Raw genomic sequence first — 14,497 nt, 5'->3', positions numbered from 1 at the left:
CACCACTATCAAGATATAGAACATTTTTCTCCAGAAAGCTCCCTTGTACCCCTTTGCACTCGTCCCCACACCTTACCCCAGGCAACCTCTAAACTGCTTTCTGTCATTGGATTAGATTTGTAAAGACCGCATTTTAAAATTGACCTGTGGATCTTGCGTGATTTGAAGCTTGCACACCTTGGCTCTCCTTCCTCTCTATACGTGCACTAGGCTTAGGGTTTTTTCATTTGAGAATAGGTCCACTCATCTTCTGCCCAGTACTTTAAACTTCATGTATCTTGAACTGAGGTACATCTCTGAAGACTCATTCTGCTTTTCTCTTTCATGTCTTTGCTTATGCTGTCCTTTTGCCTTGAAAGTTTCCACTCTACTTTACTTTTCTGGTTTATTCCTACTTATCTTTCTAAAATCCATGTATATTGCTGATTTTAGATTGGGTTAGGTACTTTATTTATAGAAATAACTATCTTTGTTTATCTATCAATCATGTTTTTTATTGTTATATATAATAATTATTTGTGTCCTTTACTGAGGTAACAGTAGCTTCTTGAGGATAACAACTATGCCTTCTACAATTTGGCAATCATTATGCACCTCTACACATGATGCGTACTTCATAAATGTTTAATTCATGCTGAATAACTTTCAACTTCTGTGTATAGAGTTAAAATTAAATCTACATTGTATAAGTTAAAGAAGTCTTACATAATAGGAACTAAGAAAAACTGAAGTTGAACTAATGGGATCCTGTAAGCATGGAGGAGAAATGGGCATAGTTCCCTTGGACCATAGTTGCACTTGCTGAAACCAGTTTTGCGTGAATTCTTTGCTCTTCAATTCTTCTCTTGCCATATATTTTTGGGACTACACCAAGCAATGTCTGTGGAGAATGATAAAGTAGCTTTGTGTAAAGTGTGAGCTATATGTAGTAAATTAAGTGCAAATAAGAAAAATGAGCTCACTCGCTCTCTTTGTATATACAGATATATATACATATATATACACATATATATAAATACATACACACACATACACACACGCACACACACACCCGCACTCACCCTAACTTTGTTATCATAAACCAAGAGGGACCTCAAGAACAGTTGTTGGGTTATCTGTCTACTACTAGTAAAGCCAGCTCGAAATTAACTGTGACTACTATTCCTTCTGGATGTTGTCACTGCATAGTAGAGTTATGTAAGCTTTGCTGGAGGAAGTTTTAGTCAAGAGAGAAGTTCAGTAAAGTATATACAAACAAATCCGTAATCCTGAAAAAATGTATTTTTTATTTACTAAACATAATTTGTGATCATTCTTTATTGTATAGTAATTTTTAAAAATTTGAAAGTGCTACAGGGTGCTCAAATTTATCTCAGTTTGACATTTTCAAAGCAGAAATCTTAAATTTGAAAGTTTCCCATCTTGATTAATAAAAGCCAATTTTTTCCATCTTATTTTATAGTCATACACAGTATGTTAAAATACAATTTTATTTTTACTTGTAGTGTATGCAGAGAATATTTCCAAAATGGTGGGAAGAGAAAAGCACTTGAGAAAGATGAAAAAAGAGCTGTACTTGCCACTAAGACCACTCCAGCCTTAAACATGCATGAGTCTTCTAAACTTGAAGGTCATTTAACCAACCTCAGCTTTACAAACCCTGAATTTATAACTGAGTAAGTATACTTTTTCTACTTTGATTATCCTGGATAACTGTATTAATGTGAAATAATGCAGTGGTTCATACTAAACGGTGAGCAGTTTACTTGCTCCTCTAGTAGTTACATGATAGACTGAGAAAAGCAGATAGGTAATACTATTAGATTAAAAACTAGCAGAAAATTGTAAGAGCTATCTGGAAAACTAGTGGTTCTGTAGCATGTGTTGTTCTAACTGAAAATGAGAAAGAATAGTTCATTAAATACGATTATATAATTATACATTATGTTACATAATTATATATATTACATATATGTTATGGCTATATGTGTATATATAACATAATTGTTATATAATAGTATATATAATGTACAATGTAATATATAATTATATAACAATATGTAATTCTTATATAATTATCAAAACAAAGAATCAAAACAGCAAAATACAATTAAACTGTTTAAAGTGGCTATCCACTAAGAATTTACAAATAAGGAAAAATAATGGAAGGTTATTAATAGAACCAATTGCCATTATTTTATTGTTGGTAAGAAAATCCGCCTGCTAGTCAGATTATATGCATATAGGCACAAATTTTATAAGTACATGACTGTTATAATCCAATTAATTATTAGTAGAGGCATACCTCATTTATTGTGCTTTGCTTTATTGTACTTTGCAGATACTACATTTTCTACAAATTGAAGGTTTGTGGCAACCCTGAGTCAAGCAAGTCTATTGGCACCATTTTCCCAATAGCATGTCCTCAATGTGGCTCTGTGATATGATTTAATTGTGTCCCCACCCAAATCTCATCTTGAGTTGTAGCTCCAATAATTCTCATGTGTTGTAGAAAGGACCCGGTGGGAAATAATTGAATCATGGGGGCGGTTTCCCCCGTACTGTTCTCGTGGTAGTGAGTAAGTCTCATGAGATCCAATGGTTTTATAAGGAGTTTCCCCTTTAGCTTGGCTCTCATTCTCTCTTGCCTGCCACCATGTAAGATACGCCTTTCGCCTTCCACCATGATTGTGAGGCCTCCCCAGCAACATGGAGCTGTGAGTCCATTAAACCTCTTTTTCTTTATAAATTACCCAGGCTCAGGGATGTCTTTATCAGCAGCATGAAAACACACTAATACACTGTCACATTTTAGTAATTCTCACAATATTTCAAACTTTTTCATTATTATGATGTCTATTTTGGTGATCTGTGATCAGTGATCTTTGATGTTACTATTAAGATTGTTTAGGGATACCATAGAAGACAGTGAACTTATTATCAACCATATAAGAGAGTGAACTTATTCAATAAATGTCATGTATGTTCTAACTGCTCCATGGATCCTCTGTCCCAGTCTCTCTCCCCTCTCCTCTCTCCCCACTCTTCCCTCTCCCCCTCCCCCTCTTCTCTCTCTCTTCCCCCTCACCCCCAGGCCTCTCTATTCCATAAGACACTAGGGAAATTTGGCCAGTTAATAAACCTACAATGGCCTTTAAGTATTCGAGTAAAAAGAGGCACGTCTCTGACTCTAAATCAAAAGCTAGAAGTGATTAAACTTAGTGAGGTAGGCGTGTCAAAAGCTGATATAGGCTGAAAGCTAGGCCTTTCCTACCAAAGAGTTAACCAAGTTGTGAATTCAAAGGAAAAGTAATTTATTTTATTTTATTTTATTTTTGAGACGGAGTCTCGCTCTGTCGCCCAGGCTGGAGTGCAGTGGCACGATCTCGGCTCGCTGCAAGCTCCGCCTCCCAGGTTCACACCATTCTCCTGCCTCAGCCTCCCGAGTAACTGGGACTACAGGTGCATGCCATCGTGCCAAGCCAATTTTTGTGTTTTTAGTAGAGACGGGGTTTCACCATGTTAGCCAGGATGGTCTGGATCTCTTGACCTCGTGATCCACCTACCTCAGCCTCCCAAAGTGAAGGAAAAGTTATTTTTAAAATTGAAAGTGCTATTCAGTGAACACAGAAATGAGAAGAAAGTAAAACAACTTTATTGCGGATGTGGAGAAAGTTTGAGTGGTCTGGATACAAGATGAAACCAACCACAGCATTCCCTTAAGCCAATACCTAATCCAGAGCAAGGGTCTAACTCTCTTCAATTCTTTGAAGGCTAAGAGAGGTGAGGAAGTTTCAGAAGAAAGTTTGAAGCTTAACAGAGGTTGGTTCATGAGGTCTAAGAAACCATCTCCATGACATAAAGTGCAAGGTGAAGCAGCAAGTGATGATTTAGAAGCTGCAGCAAGTTATCCAGAAGACCTACCAAAGACCATTCATGAAGGTGGCTACAGTAAACAACTGATGTTTAATGTATATTTAAAAACCTTCTATTGGAAGAAGAAGATGCCTTTTAGGAGTTTCTTGGCTAGAGATCGAAGTCAATACCGGGCTTCAGAGCTGCAGAGGAAAGGCAGCCTCTCTTGTTAGGGGCTAATGCAGCTGGTGACTTTACGTTGAAGCCAGTGTTCATTTACCATTTGAAAATCCTAGGGCCCTTAAGAATTATGCTGAATCTACTCTGCCTGTGCTCTGTAAATGGAACAAAGCCTAGATGACAGCACATCTGTTTAAAGAGTAGTTTACAGAATATTTAAAGCCTACTGTTGAGACCTGCTGCTCAGAAAAAAATATTCCTTTCAAAATATTACTGCCCGTTGATAATGTACCAGGTCACCCAAGAGCTCTGATAGATATGTATGAGGAGATGAATGTTGTTTTCATGCCTGCTAATACAATGTCCATTCTGCAGCCCATGGATCAAGGAGTAATTTAGACTTTTGGGTCTTATTATTATTATTATTTTGGAGACGGGTCTCACTCTGTTGCTCAGGCTGGAGTGGAGTGGCATGATCACAGCTCACAGGAGCCTTGACCTCCTGGGCTCAAGTGACCCTCCCACCTCAGCCTCCCCAGTAGCTGGCACCACAAGCATGCACACCATGCCCAGCTAACTTTTTATTTTTTGTAGAGATAGAATCTCCCGGTGTCACCCAGGCAGGTCTCAAATTTCTGGGCTCAAGCAGTCCTCCCGTTTCAGCCTCCAGAAGTGCTAGGATTACAGGCATGAGTCACTGAGCCTGGCTCAAGTTATGTTATTTAAGAAATACATTTTGTAAGGCTGTAGTTGTCATGGCGATTTCTCTGATGGATCTGGGGAAAGTCCATTAAAACCTTCTGGAAAGGACTCACCATTCTAGATGCCATTAAGAACATTTGTGATTCATGGGAGCAGGTCAGAATATTAACATGGATATGAGTTTGGAAGGAGTTTATTCCAAGCCTCGTGGATTAAATAACTGCAGATGTGGTGGGAAAAAAAAGTAATAGAAGTGGAGCCTGAAGATGGGACTGAATTGCTGCAATTTCATGATAAAACTTGAATGGATGAGGAGTTGTTTCTTATGGATGAGCAAAGGAAATGTCTTTTTGAGATGGCATCTACTGGTGAAGATGCTGTGAACATTGTTAGAATGACAAAGGATTTAGAATATTATATAAAACAGTTGATAAAGCAGTGGTTGGGTTTGAGAGGACTGACCAATTTTAAAAGAAATTCTGTGAGTAAAATGCTGTCAAGCAGCATCACATGCTGATGCTGCAGAGAAATCATTCATGATAGGTACAGTCAATGTATGTGGCAAACTTTAGTGTTGTCTTATTTTTAGAAATTCTGATAGCACTCCAGCTTTCAGCAACCATTATGCTGATCAGTCAGCAGCCATGAGTATCAAGGCAAAGCTTCCACCAGTAAAAAGATTACAACTTGCTGGAGGCTCAAATGATCACTACCATTTTTTAGCCATAAAGTATTTTAAAATTAAGATCTGTACATTGTTTTTTAGACAATGCTATTGCACACTTAATAGTCTATGGTGTAGTGGAACATAACTTATATGCACTGGAAAACCAAAAAAATTTTGTAGCTTGCTTTATTGCAGTAGTCTGGAACCAAAGCTGTAGTATCTCTGAGGTATTTCGCTGTAATATTAAAATTGTTCCTATACCCTTTTACCGTGTTGGTTTGTGGTATCAAGTGTATTTTGTTAATTACTTGAAAATGCTAAACTTGAATACTTTTAGAAATATTCTTGATAGACACAGAAAATAATTATGAAAGTAAGATACCCTTAAGCAGTTCCAAAACTATAGATAACAACGAGCATTACTTTTGGTTACTTTGATTTTTAAATCATGTTGAAAATATTACCTAGTTTTAAGCAATTACATTTAAAAATCAAAATATCTTTGATTACTTCAGTAGGGAAGCATAAGGCATCTTTACCTTTATTCAAAGGTTACTACAGAGCTTGTAATGCATAATGACTTACTAAACATCCTTTAACTCATGTTATGGACATTCTTAAATATTAATATTTTAAGTGTTGGCCAGTTAAAGAAATTATATAGTTATACTTCTATCAAACACAGATATGTATGGAAAATATCAGCTTTAGATTTCTATATATTTCTTTTTTATAGCTCTGTTATATTGTTGAGATTCCCTTATTTATTGAGTCATTGTTACTGCATTTTCCTTTGATTCTTTAAGCATGATTTCCTTAAATTTGTTGAATATTTTTATGGCTGGGCACATTGGCTCATGCCTGTAATCCCAGCACTTTGGGAGGCCAAGGCAGGTGGATTGCTTGAGTCCAGGAGTTCAGGACCAGCCTGGACAACATGACGAAACCTGTCTCTACAAAAAAATAACAAAAAAGCCAGGTGTGGTGGCATGTGCCTGTGGTCCCAGCTACTCGGGACGCTAAGGCGAAAGGATCACTTGAGCCTGGGAGGTGGAGGTTGCAGTGAGTAGAGATCACACCACTCACTGTACTCCAGCCTGAGTGACAGAGTGAGACCCTGTCTTAAAAAAACAAAAAGTATACATATATGTATATATGTATACTTTTTTATTTTTATAATATATATGTATTTTGTAATCACTGCCTTAAAGTTTTTGTCTGTTTAATCTAACATTTGGGCTCACTCAAGAGTCCATTTACTACTTTTTTTCCCCTGAGTATGGACTGTGCTTTTCTGGGTTTTTTTGCATGTCTCATAATTTTTGGTTAAAAAGTATAGAAACTGTCATGGATTTTTTCCCCTACAAGGGTTAGTAGTAGTTGGTTGTTTCTCAGTAATTTGCTTAGACTTAATCTGTGGAATCTGTCTCCCTTATTATGCTTAGTTTTTTTTCAGAGGTGGAGGGGGTTGTTATTTTTTATTGTTTAGGCTGATTTCCTAGAGGTTGCACCAGTATCTGCATAATTTAGTAGCCAAACAATGATAGGTCAGAGGTTGCGTTCAAACACCTCAGTCAGTAAGGCTTCCACCCTCTTCCAGTAGAGTGTGTCTTGATTGGGGAGTTCATTAAACATTTAGGCGCTTTTCAAATCTGCCTCACCTTTCACTTTCTTCTAGGCCCTCTTGAGTTTTCTCTGCATATTCACACAGCCTCCCCTTCAGCCATGGCTTTGTGGGGAGCTTATCTAACTCCTCTATACCTATCTCATTTCCAGGATCTTTGTTAAATTTCTGACTAGTCCTCCATTCTGCAGCTCAACCCAACCACAACTACAGCCTGAGACTAGCATAGCTGCTGACTTTCCATGCTTGTTTCTTCCAAGTTTGCTGCTTTTACTAACACTGCTCTGTGTAGGTTTTTTACCCTTTGCCCCAAATCAAGTTAGCCGCCTCTAGCAGTGAAGCTGCTATTTTTTTAACGAGTCCTGTCCTGGAGGAAGTTTCATACCAGCTAAGCAGGGGTTGGGGGTGGTGAGAGCAGCTCCAGGCAAAGATAGGACAGATCCTCACTGTTCCTAAACTAGATTCACCTGGTTTTTATGAATAAACACTTTTCATCTTATTTGCCTTTATTTGAGCCCTAAAGTAGTTGTTTTTGATGATCTTATCCAGTTTTATAGTTGTTTCTTGAATCGTAGAAGGGATTAACTTAGTATTGAAATTTAGCATTAAAATGATTTAGCCCTGGATGGCTTGGTTTAGATTTTGTTCATTCTAAAAACTCTGAACTCCTTAATATAGCATCAGTCCCCATTGTGTGTGGGTGTATTCTCATTCTTCCTTCTCCTCCCACTATTCTTGCAGCCTGTATTCTGGTCACATGGACCTATTTTAAATTCCTCTAGTGTGGTACGTGCTTGTTCTCACTTTCTGGCAATTGCAAATGGGATACATTCTAATTCTGATAAACTGTTGCTGTATTTTATATTAGACTGTATTTGAAGCATGTTCTCTTCCAGAACTTTCTCAGAACTTCCCAAAAGAATTGATACTCTTTGATACCAGTATTGAACTTTCTTTATAACTCTGTTGTGGTATTTATATTGTGTTAAAATTCACTGTTGAACATTTTTCTAACAAATGAAATTGAGGTATGAAAAATTTGCCATAGAACAGATATTATAGACATAGAAAAAAGATCACTCAATCCTGGTTACATTCAGGTACATTTCTTTCTAGTCTTTTTACTAGGCATTGTTATTTACACAAAAGAGGCTATGTTGCATAAAGCATTTTGTAAACTTCTCTTCCCATGCCACTAGAATGCTGTTTTGCATAATATTTCATCATGAAAATCTACCACCGTTTGTGTCTAAATATAAAATGATCCAAAATACCAAAAAATACTCCAATTTCCCAAAGAGAAATCTTTCTCTCTCTCAAACATACATACCTCACATACCACTTTTAAATATTTAGATGAAATAAAGGTCAGATATTTACTGGTTTAGTCACAGATACATATAGGAAGATGTGTATCCTTTACTATCAAAAACTATTCAACTTTTTAGTTTAGATAGCAAGTTCAGATATCAAGAGTTATCTTTTTCTCAGGCTTATCTACAAATATCTTTCAAGTCATTTGATAACTGGGTTCAGATAGCAAGGGTTCACATAGTAAAGATATATTTTTTTGCACTTAGATTTCATGCATAGCCAATTTTTGTTACTACTAGAGTCACCTTTAAGTCATCTATATCTCAGAATTTAGATATGGCACTTTTTGAATATGTGTATAACATGATTACTGGAAATTTTATCCCAAACCCCAATTACCCATTCCCCTAACACTAGGAAAGCTGTGTGTCTACCTCTCCTTCATTGTGTACACATATATTTGTAATTATCACAAAATACTTTGCTGACTTTTTAAAAACATTTATAATTTTTCAAAATATTCACCAAGTATGCTACCATATTTGACCATAAAACACCTCTTAACCAATTTAAAAAGATAGATCATTATACAGAGTATGCCTTCTCTCACACTACAACAGAATTAAACTAGAAATCAGTAACAGAGAACTGAAGAGTCCCAAAATATTTGTAGATCTAACATCACACCTCTAAATAGCACAAGGGTCAGATAAGTCTCAAAAGAATTAGAAAATGTTTTTGAACTAACTGAAAATGAAAATACACCTCATCAAATTTGTAGTATGTTCTGACAGCAGTACTTAGAGGGAAATATGTAGCATTGAATGCACATGTTAGAAAAGAAGGTGTAAAATCAATAATATAAGCATCTATCTTTGGAAACTAGAAAAGTAGGAGCAAATTAAATCTAAATAAGCAGAAGAAAAGAAAAATTAGAACAGAAATTAATGAAATTGAAAACAGGAAAACAATAGAGAAAATCAGTGAAACCAAAAGGTTTCATTTGAAAAGATCAACAAAATTAATAGACCTGTAGCCAAGCTAACCAACAAAAAAAAAAGAGATAAGATACAAATTACTGATACCAAAAATGAAAGAGAGCCCATCATTACTGATTCCATCAATAGTAAAAGAATAAAAAGGAGTATTATGAACAATTCTACGACTACATATTTGATAACTTGGATGAAATAGACTGGTTCCTTGAAAGATACAATCTACTAAAACTCAGACAAGGAGATATAGATAATATGAAAAGCCTATATCTATTACAGAAAGTGAAGAAATAATTAACTTCCTTTTAAAACAGGAAGCACCAGGCCCAGATGGTTTCACTGGTGAAATATACCAAACATTTAAGGAAGGAAGAATACCAGTTCTCTACAATCTGTTCCTGAAAACAGAATCAGAGGGAACACTTTCTAACTCATTCTGTGAGGCCAGGAGAATGAAGTTTAAGGCACTGAACCAGTTTTCCCATTTCCAAATGTGAATTAACATTTTCTTGTTCCTGACTGATTGTGTAAACATGATTATTAGATAATGACTGAATCTGTATTGGGGGTTAGGTTACACTTTGGTTGCTGGTGATGGAAACAAACCTAAGGCCAGTAGGAAATTGAAGAATTTATCTAGTTGCCTGATGATACGGCTGTTTAATACGATCTTTTTAAAAACAAATACTATGATCTTATATTTTTTATTTATTTATATTTTTTGAGATGGAGTCTTGCTCTGTAGCCCAGGCTGGAGTATAGTGGCACATTCTAGGCTTACTGCAACCTCTGCCTCCCAGGTCCTGGTTCAAGCAATTCTTCTGCCTCAGCCTCCCAAGTAGCTGGGATTACAGGCACATGCCACCATGCCCAGCTAATTTTTTGTATTTTTAGTAGAGATGGGGTTTCACCATGTTGGCCCAGGCTGGTCTTGAACTCCTGACCTCGTGATCTGCCTTCCTCGGCCTCCAAAGTGCTGGGATTACAGGAATGAGCCACTGTGACCAGCCCAGTATGATCTTTTAAAGAAAACATCCAATAATTGCCATTGGAAAGCTGTACTTCAATGTATAATTACCAAATTGGTAGTAAATTTATTTGCCTCTGTGCGGAGGCAGGGAGATATGGTGGAACCAAGTTTATCAAGTGATTTCTTACCAGGTAAGTAACCAAGCTACACTGTGTGAAGTCCTTTCAGGCCAGTGTTAGTTTTCCCCAAAATAGTCTTTATTGTTCAAAGTAAAAAAATTGAGAGGGCCAAATAGCAAAGAGACTTTGTAGGGCTCAAACATAAGCTGATGTTCTCTTTTTTTGAAGGACAGTATGGTAGAAAGAATCTTGCTTTATATGAATTGTTCTTTCATTGGACATTTAGGTTGTTTCCTTTCTCACAGCTGTTTTATTTCAGCAATAAATCTTTGTGCTTGAGTTTTCATGTCTTTGGGATGGATTCCCAGAAGTGGAGTTTTAGGTTGAAGAGTATAAATGGGCTCTTGTACATATTACTGAATTCCTTTCCCCAAAGATAATCTAATTCCATTATCTCCAGCAGTATAAATGCCCATTTTGCCAAAACTCACTAGTATTTTCATTTTTTCACTCTTTATTAACATGATGGAATAAAATGGCATCCCATCTGATATAGTTTGGCTGTGACCTCACCCAAATGTTATCTTGAATTGTAGTTCCCATAATCCCCACATGTCATAGGAGGGACCTGGTGGGAGGTAATTAAATCATGGGGGTGATTACCCCCATGCCGTTGTTCTCATGATACCAAGTGAGTTTTCACAAGATCTCATAGTTTTATAAGGGGCTTTTCCCCCTTTTGCTCAACACTTCTTGCTGCCACCAGGTGAGGGAGGACATGTTTGCTTTCCCTTCCACCATGATTGTAAGTTTCCTGAGGCTTTCCAAGCCATGTTGAACTGTGAGTCAATTAAACCTCTTTCGTTTATAAGTTACCCAGTCTCGGGTATGTCTTTATTAGTAGTATGATAACGGACTAATATAGTAAATTGGTACCACAGAAAGTGGGGTGTTGTTATAAAGATACCTAAAAATGTGGAAGCAACTTTGGAACTGGGTAACAGGCAGACGTTGGAACAGTTTGGAGGGCTCAGAAGAAGACAGTAAAATGTGGGAATGCTTGGAACTTCCAAGAGACTTGGAGGGCTCAGAAGATAGGAAGATGTGGGAAAGTTTGGAACTTCCTAGAGACTTGTCAAATGGTTTTGACCAAAATGCTGGTGGTGATATGGACAATGAAGTCCAGGCTGAGGCTGAGGTGGTCTCAGATGGAGATGGGGAACTTGTTGGGAACTGGAGTAAGGGTCAGTCATCCTATGCAAAGAGACTGGCAGCATTTTGCTCCTGCCCCAGAGATCTGTGGAACTTTGAACTTGAGAGAGATGATTTAAGGTACTGGTGGAAGAAATTTCTAAGTGGCAAAGTGCTCAAGAGGAAGCAGAGCATAAAAGTTTGGAAAATTTGCAGCCTGGTGATGCGAAAGAAAAGAAAAACCCGTTTTCTGGGGAGAAATTCAAGCTGGCTACAGAAATTTGCATAGGTAACGAGGAGCCAAATGTGAATCACCAAGACAGTGGAGAAAATGCCTCCAGGGCACATCAGAGACCTTCACAGCAGCCCCTCTCATCCCAGGCCTAGAAGCCTAGGAGGGAAAAATGGTTTCATGGGCTGATCCCAGGGCCCCCCTGCCCTGTGCAGCCTTGAGACATGGTGCCCTGTGTCCCAGCTGCTTCAGCTCCAGCTGTGGCTAAAAGGGGCCAAGGTACAGCTCAGTCCATTGCTTCAGAGGGTGCAAGTCCCAAGACTTGAAGGCTTCCACATGGTGTTGAGCCTGTGGGTGCATACAAAGTGTGTGAATAAAAGAATTGAGGTTTGGGAACCTCTGCCTAGATTTCAGAGGATGTATGAAACATCTGAATGTCCAGGCAGAAGTTTGCTGCAGGGGTGGAACCCTCATGGAGAACCTCTGCTAGGGCAGTGTGGAAGGGAAATGTGGTCTTGGAACCCCCACACAGAGTCCCTACTGGGGCACTGCCTAGCAAAGTTGTAGGAAGAGAGCCACCATCCTCCAGATCCTAGAATTGTTAGATCCACCAGCAGCTTGCATTGTGCACCTGGAAAAGCCACAGACACTCAACACCAGCCTGTGAAAGCAGCCAGGAGAGGGGCTGTACCCTGCAAAGCCACAGGGGTGGAGCTGCCCAATGCCATGGGAGGCCACCTCTTGCATCAGCATGACCTGGATGTGAGACATGGAGTCCAAGGAGATCATTTTGGAACTTGGAGGTTTAATGACTGCCCTATTGGATTTTGGACTTATATGGAACCTGTAGCCCCTTTGTTTTGGCCAATTTCTCCCATTTGGAATGGGTGTATTTACCCAGTACCTGTACCCCCATTGTATCTAGGAAGTAACTAACTTGCTTTTAATTTTACAGGCTTGTAGGCAGAAGGGACTTGCCTTGTCTCAGATGAGACTTTGGACTTGGACTTTTGGGTTAATAACAGAATGAGTTAAGACTTCAAGGAACTGTAGGGAAGGCATGATGCTGTCTTGAAATGTGAGGACATGACATTTGGGAGAGGCTGGGGTAAAATGATGTGGTCTGGCATTGTCCCCCACCCAAATCTCATCTTGAATTCTAGTTCTCATAATCCCCACGTGTTGTGGGAAGGACCTGGTGGAAGGTAATTGAATAATGGGGCATTTACCCCCATGCTGCTGTTCTCAGGATAGTGAGTGAGTTCTCACAAGATCTGATGATTTTATTAATGGGCTTATAAAACTCCTTGCTCTGCACTTCTCCTTGCTGCCACCATGTGAAGAAGGACGTGTTTGCTTCTCCTTCTGCCGTGATTGTGTTTCCTGAGGCCTCCCCAGCCATGCTGAATTGTGAGTCAATTAAACCTATTTCCTTTATAAATTGACTCATCTCGGGTATGTCTTTATTAGCAGCATGAGAAGACTAATACACCATTGTATTAGTGTGCATTTATAATAAATACATAAAATACAACAAGGAAAAGCAAATTTGTAAAATAGAAGGAAAATAGTGGAAAATCAGGAAAGTAAAATGCATTCTGCGAAATTCTAGTACTTGCCATGGCAGAAGTATGGCATGCATGTCATCATCATACTTTCCAAAATCTATGATAAACATAGGTAATTTATCATAGGATCATTCCTACAGAGCCTGGACTTGGCCTCAGAATGCTTTACGCACAGCACTCTAAGAAGCACTGCCAGTAGTCAGTTTGAGAAAAGAAACTCATCCTCATCTGCCATTTATGTCAATTACCCTTGCTATAAATAGGAATACAGTTTTGACTTTAAGCTTCTTGGCAACTAAGACATAGCTGTGAATAGGATCATTTCTTTATTTCCTTTTTTGCTGTTGTTTTTTTAGAATTATCTGTTTTGGGATATTAAGTATTTACCAATTTGAGTTCTTTAGTACTCAAGATATACTTGATATATGTAGTTATTGAAGGAGAGGCTTTAACACATGCTTCTCAGGTGAAAGAATGGAAGAGACAGACAAAAGGAAAGAAGGATGGAAAGGATGGAAGGATATATTTAGAATAGCAGGGTCATGTTTTTATAACAATCTACTTGAGATTGTTAACTGGAAAAAAGGAAGAGGGGAAGGAGTAGTGGCAATCAGCCAAAGGAAAGAGTACAAAACATACTAGATGGTCATTGCCAATCCAAGAGTCTTACTATAGGCCTTATCTCCATTCTGCCTTAAGATATAAAATATTGGACATATTCTTAAAAGATTTGTGACAAAGAGTAATATAATGCATGACAGAAAATTATCTAATAAAAAGGACTGAATTAGATATTAATGCTTTTTTTGCTAGTTCAGTTTATAACAGTTTAAATGTGATTTTTTAATATCATCTTTAATGTTCTCTGGTTTAGGAGTTTTTTTTTAAGTTAGCAGTTCATTTCTGTTCAGTTTTCACATTCTTTTTATTTTCTTGGACTTTTTAATATTGGAGGTGATCCTAGTGAGCAAAAGATGTTACAGTAGTAAAGGAGGAAGTTAAATGTCCTTTTTATAAAAAAAAAAAAAAAAGATGTTACAGTAGTAAAGGAGGAAGTTAAATTTTTTGTTGTTGTTGGTT

General features: G+C 37.8%; 1 protein-coding gene across 1 annotated transcript in view; it reads left to right on the top strand.

Moving 5' to 3' along the window:
• Nucleotides 1–14,497, top strand: part of BMT2 (base methyltransferase of 25S rRNA 2 homolog) — a 116,347-nt gene that overhangs the window by 35,765 nt on the left and 66,085 nt on the right. The window contains exon 3 of the mRNA XM_055283737.2: nucleotides 1,506–1,676. Within this exon, the coding sequence (XP_055139712.1) occupies nucleotides 1,506–1,676 (171 nt within the window). The remainder of the gene's footprint in view (nucleotides 1–1,505; nucleotides 1,677–14,497) is intronic.

The sequence above is a fragment of the Symphalangus syndactylus genome, chromosome 6, assembly GCF_028878055.3.
Source record: "Symphalangus syndactylus isolate Jambi chromosome 6, NHGRI_mSymSyn1-v2.1_pri, whole genome shotgun sequence".
Taxonomy (NCBI): domain Eukaryota; kingdom Metazoa; phylum Chordata; class Mammalia; order Primates; family Hylobatidae; genus Symphalangus; species Symphalangus syndactylus.
Note: the sequence above shows the minus strand (reverse complement) of the source record. Positions and strands in the feature narration are given on the sequence as shown.